The 13,360-nt window shown below is 41.4% G+C and overlaps 1 protein-coding gene across 9 annotated transcripts in view; it reads right to left on the bottom strand.

The window, feature by feature from the left end:
• The window catches only part of LOC124623161 (protein kinase C and casein kinase substrate in neurons protein 1-like), a 528,164-nt gene that overhangs the window by 32,576 nt on the left and 482,228 nt on the right, over window positions 1–13,360 (bottom strand). For all 9 annotated transcript variants that reach the window (XM_047148959.1, XM_047148958.1, XM_047148952.1 and 6 more), the window contains one exon: window positions 11,250–11,493. In XM_047148959.1, coding sequence (XP_047004915.1) covers window positions 11,250–11,463 — 214 coding nt within the window. In that variant the 5' untranslated portion in view covers window positions 11,464–11,493. The remainder of the gene's footprint in view (window positions 1–11,249; window positions 11,494–13,360) is intronic.

Raw genomic sequence — 13,360 nt, 5'->3', positions numbered from 1 at the left:
ACCCAAGTTGATGCTACATTCCTGGCTTCCAGAAGTTGTTGAAGACAGTTCCACACTGTTGCCCAACTAACAAAATAGGAGCATACACAGTTACGAGTTCCTAGAAAACAGAATACGGCATTTCATTCTAACGGAGAGAGGTCTTCAGACATAAAAGTAACTTTGGACATACCCCAAGGTGTTTTATAGGACAATCACTTTTTACAACATCAATTAGTGGATAGTGTCGCATGTTCTATGTGACGTTTCTCAGATGGTGCTGTTTTATTCTGAGAAGTCTTAATTCTAGAAAATTTTAGCACAGAGCAGGAAAACCTGTCAAGGATTGACATTTGATGCAGGGATTAACAGTTGACCCTCAACAGTCAACATAAACAAATGTAGCCTATTGTGCACAAATAAATGGAGAGACCCATTGTTGTATCACTACATAATTGCCAAGGAATCACTGGAAATAATCACACACATGAATATTTGAGCATATGTAAGTAGCAATTATAGCGGAATGACCATGTCACTCTAATCCAAGGAAAAAAATGTGACACATTCATTGGAAGAACCCTCAGGAAGTGTAGCCCACCCATGAAGGATGCAATTTACAAAACCCTTGTTTGACCAGTACTTTAATATTGTTTGGCACTCTGAGATCCGTATCAGATAGGATTGACAGAGGAAATACAACCAAAGAAAAGCAGTGTGTTTCACTACAGATTCATTTAATAAACATGTAAGCATCACAGAGATCCTCAGTGAAATCAAATGACAAGCGGTAAAAGAGGGCATTGTACGTCATGGTGTGGTTTACTGTTACTTTTCTGTAAGCATACATTGCTTGTAAGGGGTGTCCCACAAGTATATGTCTAACATACAATGACAAGAAGATAGAAGAAGTGGACAGTGTTAAATTCTTGGGATTACAGCTTGATAATAAATTCAACTGGGAGGAGCACACCACAGAACTTCTGAAGCATCTTAACAAATCCCTATTTGCAATGCGAATTGTGTCAGACATAGGGGATATAAAAATGAAAAAGCTGGCATACTATGCTTACTTTCATTCCATAATGTCATATGGGATTATTTTTTTGGGGCAATTCATCAAGACAAGCTAAAGTTTTCCGGGCACAAAAATGTGCAGTAAGAGTTATATGTGGTGTGAACTCAAGAACCTCCTGCAGAAGCCTGTTTAGGGAACTAGGGATAGTAACTACTGCTTCCCAATATATTTACTCCTTAATGAAATTTGTCATTAAAAATATATCACTTTTTCAAACCAACAGCTAAACATTCCACGTGGGAAAAATATATCTAAAAACAATGATGATGTGACTTACCGAACGAAAGCGCTGGCAGGTCGATAGACACACAAACAAACACAAACATACACATGAAATTCTAGCTTTCGCAACAAATGGTTGCTTCGTCAGGAAAGAGGGAAGGAGAGGGAAAGACGAAAGGAAGTGGGTTTTAAGGGAGAGGGTAAGGAGTCATTCCAATCCCGGGAGCGGAAAGACTTACCTTAGGGGGAAAAAAGGACGGGTAAACACACACACACACACACACACACACACACACACACACACACACACACACACACACACATCCATCCATACATACATATACAGACACAAGCAGACATATTTAAAGACAAAGAGTTTGGGCAGAGATGTCAGTCGAGGCGGAAGTGCAGAGGCAAAGATGATGTTGAATGACAGGTGAGGTACGAGTGGCGGCAACTTGAAATTAGTGGAGATTGAAGCCTGGTGGATAACAGGAAGAGAGGATATATTGAAGAGCAAGTTCCCATCTCCGGAGTTCGGATAGGTTGGTGTTGGTGGGAAGTACCCAGATAACCCGGACGGTTTAACACTGTGCCAAGATGTGCTGGCCGTGCACCAAGGCATGTTTAGCCACAGGGTGATCCTCATTACCAACAAACACTGTCTGCCTGTGTCCATTCATGCGAATGGACAGTTTGTTGCTGGTCATTCCCACATAGAATGCATCACCTTCGTAACCTGTTAGTTCATCCCTATGAAATCCCCAAACCACCTTCCCCACCCTCTGGCTCCTATCCTTGTAACCGCCCCCGTTGTAAAACCTGTCCCATGCACCCTCCCACCACCACCACCACCTACTCCAGTCCTGTAACCCGGAAGGTGTACACGATCAAAGGCAGAGCCACATGTGAAAGCACCCACGTGATTTACCAACTGACCTGCCTACACTGTGATGCATTCTATGTGGGAATGACCAGCAACAAACTGTCCATTCGCATGAATGGACACAGGCAGACAGTGTTTGTTGGTAATGAGGATCACCCTGTGGCTAAACATGCCTTGGTGCACGGCCAGCACATCTTGGCACAGTGTTAAACCGTCCGGGTTATCTGGGTACTTCCCACCAACACCAACCTATCCGAACTCCGGAGATGGGAACTTGCTCTTCAATATATCCTCTCTTCCCGTTATCCACCAGGCCTCAATCTCCGCTAATTTCAAGTTGCCGCCACTCATACCTCACCTGTCATTCAACATCATCTTTGCCTCTGCACTTCCGCCTCGACTGACATCTCTGCCCAAACTCTTTGCCTTTAAATATGTCTGCTTGTGTCTGTATATGTGTGGATGGATGTGTGTGTGTGTGTGTGTGTGTGTGTGTGTGTGTGCGTGCGCGCGTGCGTATACCCGTCCTTTTTTCCCCCTAAGGTAAGTCCTTCCGCTCCCGGGATTGGAATGACTCCTTACCCTCTCCCTTAAAACCCACTTCCTTTCGTCTTTCCCTCTCCTTCTCTCTTTCCTGATGAGGCAACAGTTTGTTGCGAAAGCTTGAATTTCATGTGTTTGTTTGTGCGTCTATCGACCTGCCAGCACTTTCGTTCGGTAAGTCACATCATCTGTGAACTTCTGCACAATTTCAGTGCACTAATGTGATCATTGTAAGTGTGTGTGTGTGTGTGTGTGTGTGTGTGTGTGTGTGTGTGTGTACAATGTAACTTCTGCACCATTTCAATGCAGTAATGTGTTCATTGTAAAGAAGTATTATAGTAGTTGTATTGCATGTGTATTACCTTATAAATACATAAAATTACTTTTTTTATTTTAAATTCAGTGCATTAGTATTTGTAAAATGAGTGTTTCATATAGTGTTCATTAAAAAAATCATCATTCCACTTGGGACCTGTGGAATGGTACATCAGCTTACTTGTTTTAGTTGTAAATATTTGTCATGTATTGTTGTATTTCTGACATGTTCTACATCCTGGAGGACCTCCTCACTACAGATCAATTGGAATGAACGTAAATCTAATCTAAACTAATCTAATCTAATCTAATCTAATCTCCACAGCAGTCAACCAAAACACTGCCTCCCTCTGTGTTTGTTTCATGAAAAGACAATTTAGGTAAGCTTTACCAACAATCTTTCTTCTCATGGATCATTCGTGAATGCAACAGGAAAGGAAGGATGGGAGAAGAGACTGGGGTACACAAAGTACCCCCTGCCACATGCCGTACAGTTCTTTGCAGAGTACTGTAGATGAAATTCTTTAGCTGATATGAACTGATATTATGGCAGAAAATGCCTTTTTCGGGGATTCCACAGCATTTTCTTTCAGGCAAGTTGCAAGTTGTTTAACGGGTGTACTGGATTATTGGAACAATGACGCTGGCAGCCTCATTAGTATAGCAACAATTAATAGCACAAATACTGTTGCAGTTTTGAAAAACTGACTGTAAATCATTACACGAACTGCTTCACCTACACTTTAGACTGAACTATAACTGCTGGAGGTTACAATGGACGATCATGTTGTACAAGGTAACATACAGAAAATGTTCATGTGAAGAAAAAGTGGAAATCAAAATCTAATAAAATCTAAAGATTCATAAATAGGGTAGGCCTGATTTTGATGGACTGCCCATTACTCAAAAATTTTATCTAATGTTGAGATCTAAAAGCTTCCACAATTTCACTCATTACTTAAGCTCCGCAAGTGGAACACTACAGAAATCTCGGGTGTGGAGTATATAACAGTATTGAAAACAATTTCTATGATGAACTGTTCAACAGCACATTTGAATAATTTCAACTCAAACTTGATCATAGAAAAGAACTATTTGGTCTCTGAAATAGTGAAGGAATTTGGTTTTGTGGAATGAAATTCCAGAAGTTCCATGACTAGTATACTTGAATCACAATTGAAGAAAACTACATTTTCTGCCATCAGTATAACAAAGTCTTTCATCTGAAGTAAACTACTCAAGTGAATTTGAGGAAGTAGTTATGTAAAAACTAACCATTTTTAGAAAACACATTAGAAGCTAGTCTATAGTCATAAAATAATCACAAATGCTGGTTAACAAGAGATAGGACCTGTATCAGTACTAGGTGAATCCAGCGAGTCCTCTGAAATAAAATTATCCAAAAGAATACAGAGTGCACAATCAGGCAAGAATTTACTTAGTGGCACTTGCACACGAGCTTACACAATATCAGATATGGGTATCAGAACACTGCTACGGAGGTTCATAAACAGTGTTCAAACGAAAAGGTAAAAAGCTTCATTAAAAGCTGTGCCTTCAGCACACAAGTTGATGCTCACAGTCTTTTTTGACGTCTAAGGTCCAGTACTCATTGAATTTCTCAATCACAGAAAATCATTAACAGTTACATGTACTGTGAGACACGCTGTAGCCTTCACTAAGTCTATCACGAGCATACAGCTGGGACTGCTCACAGAGGGAACGATTCTGTTCCACACTAATGCATGTCCACAAGTCTTCAAGGTCACACACAATGTAATGGCCAAGTTCAAGTGGGAGCAGCTTCAGCATTTGCCCTTCATCCTGGACATATCACCCTGCGACTTCCATGTGTTTGATGTGCTAAAAACGCACATCAAAGGGAAGTGCTGCAACTCATATAATGAACTGAAGGCCACACGGAGGACTGGCTCCTGTGACACCACAGGAATTCTGGGAACAAGGTAACAGTGGGATCTCTTGAATAAAGACTCCAGTCATAATGACAGTGTTGTTTCATACCTTGTCTTTTGAATACCCTTCATAGATTTGCAATATGCCTTCAGTCATGTAAGATGGATGGGGGTGGCAGTTAGTATGAAATATCTTGATGGTGGAAGAGTGGACGGCAAGGAGAGTGGGGCATAACTGACTGATGGAGATGCACCAGCCCAGGGCATGTTATCAAAGGAAATGCCCCAGCCTAGGGCACACAAGGAAGGGAAATTCCTCTGGGCGCAACCTGCAGAAAGTAGTGTCTAGGTTGTGTGGAAGGATGAATGGTGCACCTAAGTGTATGCCCTTGTGGTCAAACAACATTGTTAATTGAGGTGGGGAAAACCCCCAGTGCATGTTCGAGGAAGGGGGGGGGGAGGACACATCAGCACCAAGTTTAGAGAAACATTCTAAATGTGTGAAGGAGGAGGAATGGCGAGTCAACTGTTAATGGTCAATACATCAGGTATTAAACGAAGATCTGCATTGTACCTACTGTGGTGAAAGTATGCAAATTGATTGACAGAGTGGAAAAATATTTGCGGTAATGGGACAAAAATTGCATAGTAAAAGCATAGGAATACAATGTGAGGATGGCACAGACTGAGTGTAGAATACTTTCAAAGTGTCTGGTGGGAACATAAAATATCTTGAGTTTAAGGAAGGGTATGCAATTAGTTGTGCTTGATACTTACGGCATGATGTGTCTGTGGGAAGGAATGCATAGTTTGTAGATTCATAGGATAGCAGGACGAGGAGATGCATCGAGGAATAGTGGATTTTCTGATGTATACAAGCAAGGTTCAATGGCTACTCTGATGTGTTTACGTGCTTAAGGGGATTTAGAACAGAAAAAAAAAATCAAATTTTCGGATTTTTATCTCATTATAAAATTCGCAATTTTCCGAATAAAATGATTATTTATAATCAATTATAAACTCACATGGGACGTATTTTCTCTAATTTTTTAAAATATTATCTACGCCGGTTGAAAATGTTAAAATTTTTATGTGCATTACTTCAAGATCTAATAAAAGTGGTAATTTTTTTTATATAGAAGGCTGTGGATTCCTGTGTTATAAAGGTTAAATTACGTGTTTGTATTGGTCATGTCCAGAATAGGATGGGCACCAGGTTTACAAAGTTGAAACAAAGTCTGAGAGACAAGAAACTTTCTGATGGTAAAACCATAAGAAGTAGGCTGACAGACAAAATGATTGATGAACTACAGCAGTATTATGGGATGCCCATTAGAAATAATACTGAGGATTTGTTGAAAATGAAGCAGGCAGAATGGGCTACCTTCTTCCACAGACTGTTAACTAATGAAAAACCAGTACACCACCTTTGCCCTCCTGGACCTCATTCATGATGCAATTACCGCAATGCCTAGTACTCAAACAGTTCACACAGCCATAAACATTCCATCCCAGCAGCAGTCATGGATATCATAAAACCTATATACAGAGACCCGGCAAACCCTGAATCACTGAAGAAGTGTCTGCAAGGTCAGACTCAAAATCCCAATGAGTCGTTCAATAATCTTAATGGACTCACCTAATGAGCGTTTGGCGTCATTGGCCGGGAGGCCCCTTACGGGGCAGGTCCGGCTGCCTTCGTGCAGGTCTTATTACATTTGACGCCACACTGGGCGACCTGCGTGCCGGATGGGGATGAAATGATGGTGAAGACAACACAACACACAGTCCCCGAGCAGAGAAAAGTCCCCGACCCAGCAGGGAATCTAATCCGCGGCCCTTAGGACAGCAGTCCGTCACGGTGACCATTCAGCTATTGGGGCGGACTTTGTTGGAATGAAGACACTAAAGTGGGGATCAGTGACACTGTCATTGCTTTTAATGATGGCAACATTGGTAGGGTGAAAGTGCTACAGCATATGGGAATTAATCCTGGTGCAAACTGCATCAGAGAACTTGAACAGTTGGATATGGTTTGCATTGATAAAGCACAGTACGCAGCAGAGTATGCAGCACAGTTGGCCACTAAGGAGTCCAGAAAGAAGAAAAAATTTGGAAAAAGATCAAGAGGATGATATATATATAGTATGGGTGCTTCTGAGTGACTAAAAATAATTTAAAAAAAAAAAAGTTAAGTGAGTTACAGTCTTTTGAAACTTTAGAAGCTGTTTCTGCAAAAATTACATTTTCTTTTGCATTTTTACCTAAATCTCAGAAACCACTTCGAGTATTCAAATTTTCAGGGAGTAATAACATACATATCCTGAGTCTACTGAACTAAAAGAAGAACATAATGTTAGGTATAATTAAAATTATTTAGAATAACATACAAAAAAGTACACAAAATTTTAACTGTGTACTTCAAAAATTGTATTTCAGGAAGCAGTGGCAGAAATGCAATTATTGTAGTTCAGTAGACTCAGAACACACTGTTTCATGTGCTGTAAAAGTTTCATGTCAATGGCTACGGTATTTTGTGAAGTACAGGGAAGCCAAGTCACTAAATTTAACATTGTCGGGATAGGGCCCTGCTCCAACTCCCCTTAAGCGAGGTGCACCAGTGATGCTACACACAATCTTGGCTGAATGCTGGTGATGGGAGGTGGTCAGTAGCGGTTATTAGTGTACCCTCAAGGGGAACACACAAACTACCAACAGAAACACTTCAGAGATAGAGGCCGGTCACATGATTATACGTAAAATGAGGGTGCTGCAAGCAGGATGTGAAATGACAGTCCCTAACTGGGAGGGTGGGCTAAAGGTCTGCTGTGGAGTGTTTCTAATTGGTATTTGGTTGCCTGAGATGGGAATGTGCAGTCTACTCTCTCTCTGTACTTGTAGTTCTGGATTCTAGGTGTGTGGAAGTGCCAAGAATGCGAATGAAAGTGGGGTAAGGTGGAAGTGAGGCGCGTCGAACAGACAGTTCAGGGCTACCGAGGTCTAGGGAAGAGTATCTGGTATCTCAGCATCAGACAGAAAGATATGCCAAGTTTGGAGATAAGCTACCAATCATACAGACACGATAATTGGAGAGGGGTAGTAGGAAAAGGGAGAGAAGGAAACGTAGTAGGTGAATATGGATTGGGGCTAAGAAATGAAAGAGGAAGCCGCCTGGTAGAATTTTGCACAGAGCATAACTTAATCATAGCTAACACTTGGTTCAAGAATCATAAAAGAAGGCTGTATACATGGAAGAAGCCTGGAGATACTGACAGATTTCAGATAGATTATATAATGGTAAGACAGAGATTTAGGAACCAGGTTTTAAATTGTAAGACATTTCCAGGGGCAGATGTGGACTCTGACCACAATCTATTGGTTATGAACTGTAGATTAAAACTGAAGAAACTGCAAAAAGGTGGGAATTTAAGGAGATGGGACCTGGATAAACTGACTAAACCAGAGGTGGTACAGAGTTTCAGGGAGAGCATAAGGGAACAATTGACAGGAATGGGGGAAAGAAATACAGTAGAAGAAGAATGGGTAGCTTTGAGGGCTGAAGTAGTGAAGGCAGCAGAAGATCAAGTAGGTAAAAAGATGAGGGCTAGTAGAAATCCTTGGGTAACAGAAGAAATATTGAATTTAATTGATGAAAGGAGAAAATATAAAAACGCAGTAAATGAAGCAGGCAAAAAGGAATACAAACATCTCAAAAATGAGATCAACAGGAAGTGCAAAATGGCTAAGCAGGGATGGCTAGAGGATAAATGTAAGGATGTAGAGGCTTATCTCACTAGGAGTAAGATAGATACCGCCTAGAGGAAAATTTAAGAGACCTTTGGAGAAAAGAGAACCACTTGTATGAATATCAAGAGTTCAGATGGAAACCCAGTTCTAAGCAAAGAAGGGAAAGCAGAACGGTGGAAGGAGTATATAGAGGGTCTATACAAGGGTGATGTACTTGAGGACAATATTATGGAAATGGAAGAGGATGTAGATGAAGATGAAATGAGAGATATGATACTGCGTGAAGAGTTTGACAGAGCACTGAAAGACCTGAGTCGAAACAAGGCCCCGGGAGTAGACAACATTCCATTAGAACTAATGACAGCCTTGGGAGAGCCAGTCCTGACAAAACTCTACCATCTGGTGAGCAAGATGTATGAGACAGGCGAAATACCCTCAGACTTCAAGAAGAATATAATAATTCCAATCCCAAAGAAAGCAGGTGTTGACAGATGTGAAAATTACCGAACTATCAGTTTAATAAGTCACGGCTGCAAAATACTAACGCGAATTCTTTACAGACAAATGGAAAAACTAGCAGAAACCGACCTTGGGGAAGATCAGTTTGGATTCCGTAGAAACATTGGAACACATGAGGCAATAATGACCCTACGGCTTATCTTAGAAGCTAGATTAAGGAAAGGCAAACCTACGTTTCTAGCATTTGCAGACTTTGAGAAAGCTTTTGACAATGTTGACTGGAATACTCCCTTTCAAATTCTGAAGGTGGCAGGCGTAAAATACAGGGAGCGAAAGGCTATTTACAATTTGTATAGAAACCAAATGGCAGTTATAAGAGTTGAGGGGCATGAAAGGGAAGCAGTGGTTGTGAAGGAAGTGAGACAGGGTTGTAGCCTATCCCCCATGTTATTCAATCTGTATATTGAGCAAGCAGTAAAGGAAACAAAAGAAAAATTCAGAGTAGGAAGTAACTTCCATGGAGAAGAAATAAAAACTTTGAGGTTCGCCGATGACATTGTAATTCTGTCAGAGACAGCAAAGTACCTGGAAGAGCAGCTGAACGGAATGGACATTGTCTTGAAAGGAGGATATAAGATGAACATCAACAAAAGCAAAACGAGGATAATGGAGTGTAGTCGAATTAAGTTGGGTGATGCTGAGGGTATTAGATTAGGAAATTAGACACTTAAAGTAGTAAAGGAGTTTTGCTATTTGGGGAGCAAAATAACTGATGATGGTCGAAGTAGAGAGGATATAAAATGTAGACTGGCAATGGCAAGGAAAGCGTTTCTGAAGAAGAGAAATTTGTTAACATCGAGTATAGATTTAAGTGTCAGGAAGTAGTTTCTGAAAGTATTTGTATGGAGTGTAGCCATGTATGGAAGTGAAACATGGACGATAAATAGTTTAGACAAGAAGAGAATAGAAGCTTTCGAAATGTGGTGCTACAGAAGATTGCTGAAGATTAGATGGGTAGATCACGTAACTAATGAGGAGGTGTTGAATAGGATTGGGGAGAAGAGAAGTTTGTGGCACAACTTGACTAGAAGAAGGGATCGGTTGGTAGGACATGTTTTGAGGCATCAAGGGATCACCAATTTAGTATTGGAGGGCAGCGTAGAGGGTAAAAATCGTAGAGGGAGACCAAGAGATGAATACACCAAGCAGATTCAGAAGGATGTAGGTTGCAGTAGGTACTGGTAGATGAAGAAGCTTGCGCAGGACAGAGTAGCATGGAGAGCTGCATCAAACCAGTCTCAGGACTGAAGACCACAACAACAACAACAACAACAACAACAACAATTGGAGAGGTGTGGAGGGGAGGACCAGATGTCGGAATTGTTTTTAAAAAGACTTTCTCGATTTGAAGCATAGCTATAACATTTGAACCGTAAACATTTAGACCTTTAAGCCCTATTAAGAAAGAGAAGAAAGCGTACTGGGAATTTAAAAACTAGGTTTCAAAGTTTCGTTTTTCGAAATATAAAGCGCAAATGTTACCTTAAAGCAAACTGTTAGTGGAGTGTGAAACAAGATCAATTTTCGAAGGGCAGAACAGTCAAGAACATTGCATAATTGGTAAGTACACTGAAAGGAATTTTGAAATAAGTAAAAACTGAACTTTAATCACGATTCTTGCATTAATAAAATATATATTCTGTATTGCTAATGACAAGGAGTTTCCAGGCTACGTTAAAATATTGTATCAGGCAAACAAAAGTGGTTCACACACTGCTGCAACGAGAAACACTGTTGTCGAATTATTAAAACAAATCAAATAGCGAATTCCGTAATTTTAGCAGGGGCCCCCGTTACACCATAATTTAAACTAGAAACCGTGATGATTACGGACAAATCTTAATACTTTGGGTGTCTGCGCAGGCACTCTGACACATGCAAAGTCTAGCAGCTCTACAGAAATGTGCTGTTGTGTGCAACCGGTACTGGCCCTTTCAGAGTCTCACTGTTCGTAGCAAAGTAAATTTAGTCAGACAGATCTCGGCGAAGCTCCGACGATTTTATTAGAGTCGGGTCACACAAATGGTTTCGAGTTGTCGCTACTGACCCTTTTCGATGAGCTCGTTCCACTTCTTGGCCCAGCCGCGCAGGCTCTTGGCGTAGGCCTTCTCGATGTCGGCGCGCTCCTGCACGAGCGCGACCAGGTCCGTGCACAGCCGGTAGCCGTCCTCGATGCGGCGGGTGGTGCGCTTGTAGTTGACGGGCTCCCAGAAGGAGTCGCTGCCCGCGATCAGCATGTTGTCGTCGCTGTGGTGGGACATGGCGCCGGCGCCGCCTCTCAGCCCCGCTCCCTGCAACACCGCCAACGGCCAGCTGTAGCCCAGCTTTCTGTCTCTCCGCCACTCTTGCGCGAGCCGAAGCAGCCGTCCAAAGACGCAGATTTTACTTACGAGGTGCGGCTAGAAAAAAACCGGACTGATGCTGGTAAAAACATTTATTTACAATTATTTACAATTTCATGTTATCTCCTTCAATGTACTCTCCTCCTCGGTCTCTACACCGCTCCATACGAATTTTCCACTGTTCATAGCAATGCTGCAGATCATTTTCGGTAAGTCCATACATTACTTCCGTCGCTTTTTCTTTTACTGCTTCAACAGTCTCAAATCTAGTTCCTTTCAAAGCTGACTTGACTTTAGGGAAAAGAAAAAAGTCACAGGGGGCCAAATCAGGCGAGTAGGGTGGATGATCTAAGATGGGAATGTTGTGTTTTGCCAAAAACGTCTTCACTGACAACGCACTGTGAGCTGGGGCATTGTCTTGGTGAAGGATCCATGACTTTTTTCTCCACAAATCGTTCCGTTTTCTCCGTAATCGCTCACGTAGGGTAGCCAGGACGCTAATGTAGTAATGCTGATTCACTGTTTGTCCCTCTGGTACCCAATCAATGTGCACAATCCCTTTGATGTCAAAAAAAAAAAAAACAATCATCATTGCCTTGAATTTCGATTTTGACATTCGTGCTTTTTTTTGTCGTGGAGAACCAGGAGTTTTCCAATGCATCGATTGGCGTTTAGTTTCGGGATCGTAAGTAAAAAAAACCACGATTCATCGCAAGTAATAACATTTTGTAAGAAGGTGGGATCACTTTCAATGTTTGCCAGGATGTCAGAACAAATCATTCTTCGGCGTTCCTTCTGTTCAATTGTGAGACACTTTGGAACCATTTTTGAACACACTTTGTTCATGTTGAAACTTTCATGAAGAATCTGCCTAACACTTTCCTTGTCAACTCCTGTTAACTCAGACACTGCTCTGATTGTTAAACGGCGATCTTGTCGAACAAGTTTAGCGATTTTTTCAATGTTTCCATCAGTTTTTGCTGACAATGGTCTGCCAATGCGAGTGTCATCACTGGTGTCTTCGCGGCCATCTTTTAATCGTTTAAACCACTCAAACACTTGTGTTCGCGATAAACAATCATCGCCGTACACTTGTTGTAACATTACAAACGTTTCACTTGCAGATTTTCCTAGTTTGAAACAAAATTTGATGTTAACACGCTGTTCTTCCTGTACACTCAACATTTTCCGACGCACAGACAAAACGTCAACTACTTAAAACAGACGCCATGGGCAGACTGAGTGCAGGAGGCAGATGAAACTCGAGCAGTAGGCGGAGCGAGAGTCACGTGACAGGCCACGCGACTTTCAGCCTTATTGCATTCGTTTTATTGTTTCACCAGTACTAGTCCGGTTTTTTTCTAGCCACACCTCGTAGTTTGATTTATGACAAAATATAGTTTCCAAATTTCTCCTCTAACTTTCGGAGAACATTAAAACTTGAGAGTCTGGAAAAAGACGAGGTGTTGTACGGGGTGTTCAAAAAGTCTCTCCGCGGTGCCGTATGATTGTTAGCCGCGCGTGCCGTATGGCTTAGTGAATATACCAAAATGAAACTCAGTGACATACAAGTTATCAGTTTGTTGAATATTCATTTTTACTTACAAATTTTCACATGAAATGTTGAGTTGTCCCCCTGTTGTTGAATACGCAATTCAATTCGTCTAACCATGTTTCCAAACACAAGCTGTAACATTTCTTATATAACGGCAGCAGTTAAAGTGGATATTGCAGTTTTCAATTACTCGATGCATTTTGTATGGTTTTTATAGACAGCTGCTTTCGCTGCACCCCAGAAGAAAAAGTCAGGTGGTGT

Source organism: Schistocerca americana, chromosome 7, assembly GCF_021461395.2.
Source record: "Schistocerca americana isolate TAMUIC-IGC-003095 chromosome 7, iqSchAmer2.1, whole genome shotgun sequence".
Taxonomy (NCBI): Eukaryota; Metazoa; Arthropoda; class Insecta; order Orthoptera; family Acrididae; genus Schistocerca; species Schistocerca americana.
The sequence above is the reverse complement of the archived record's forward strand: the minus strand, read 5'-3'. Positions and strand labels throughout refer to the sequence as shown.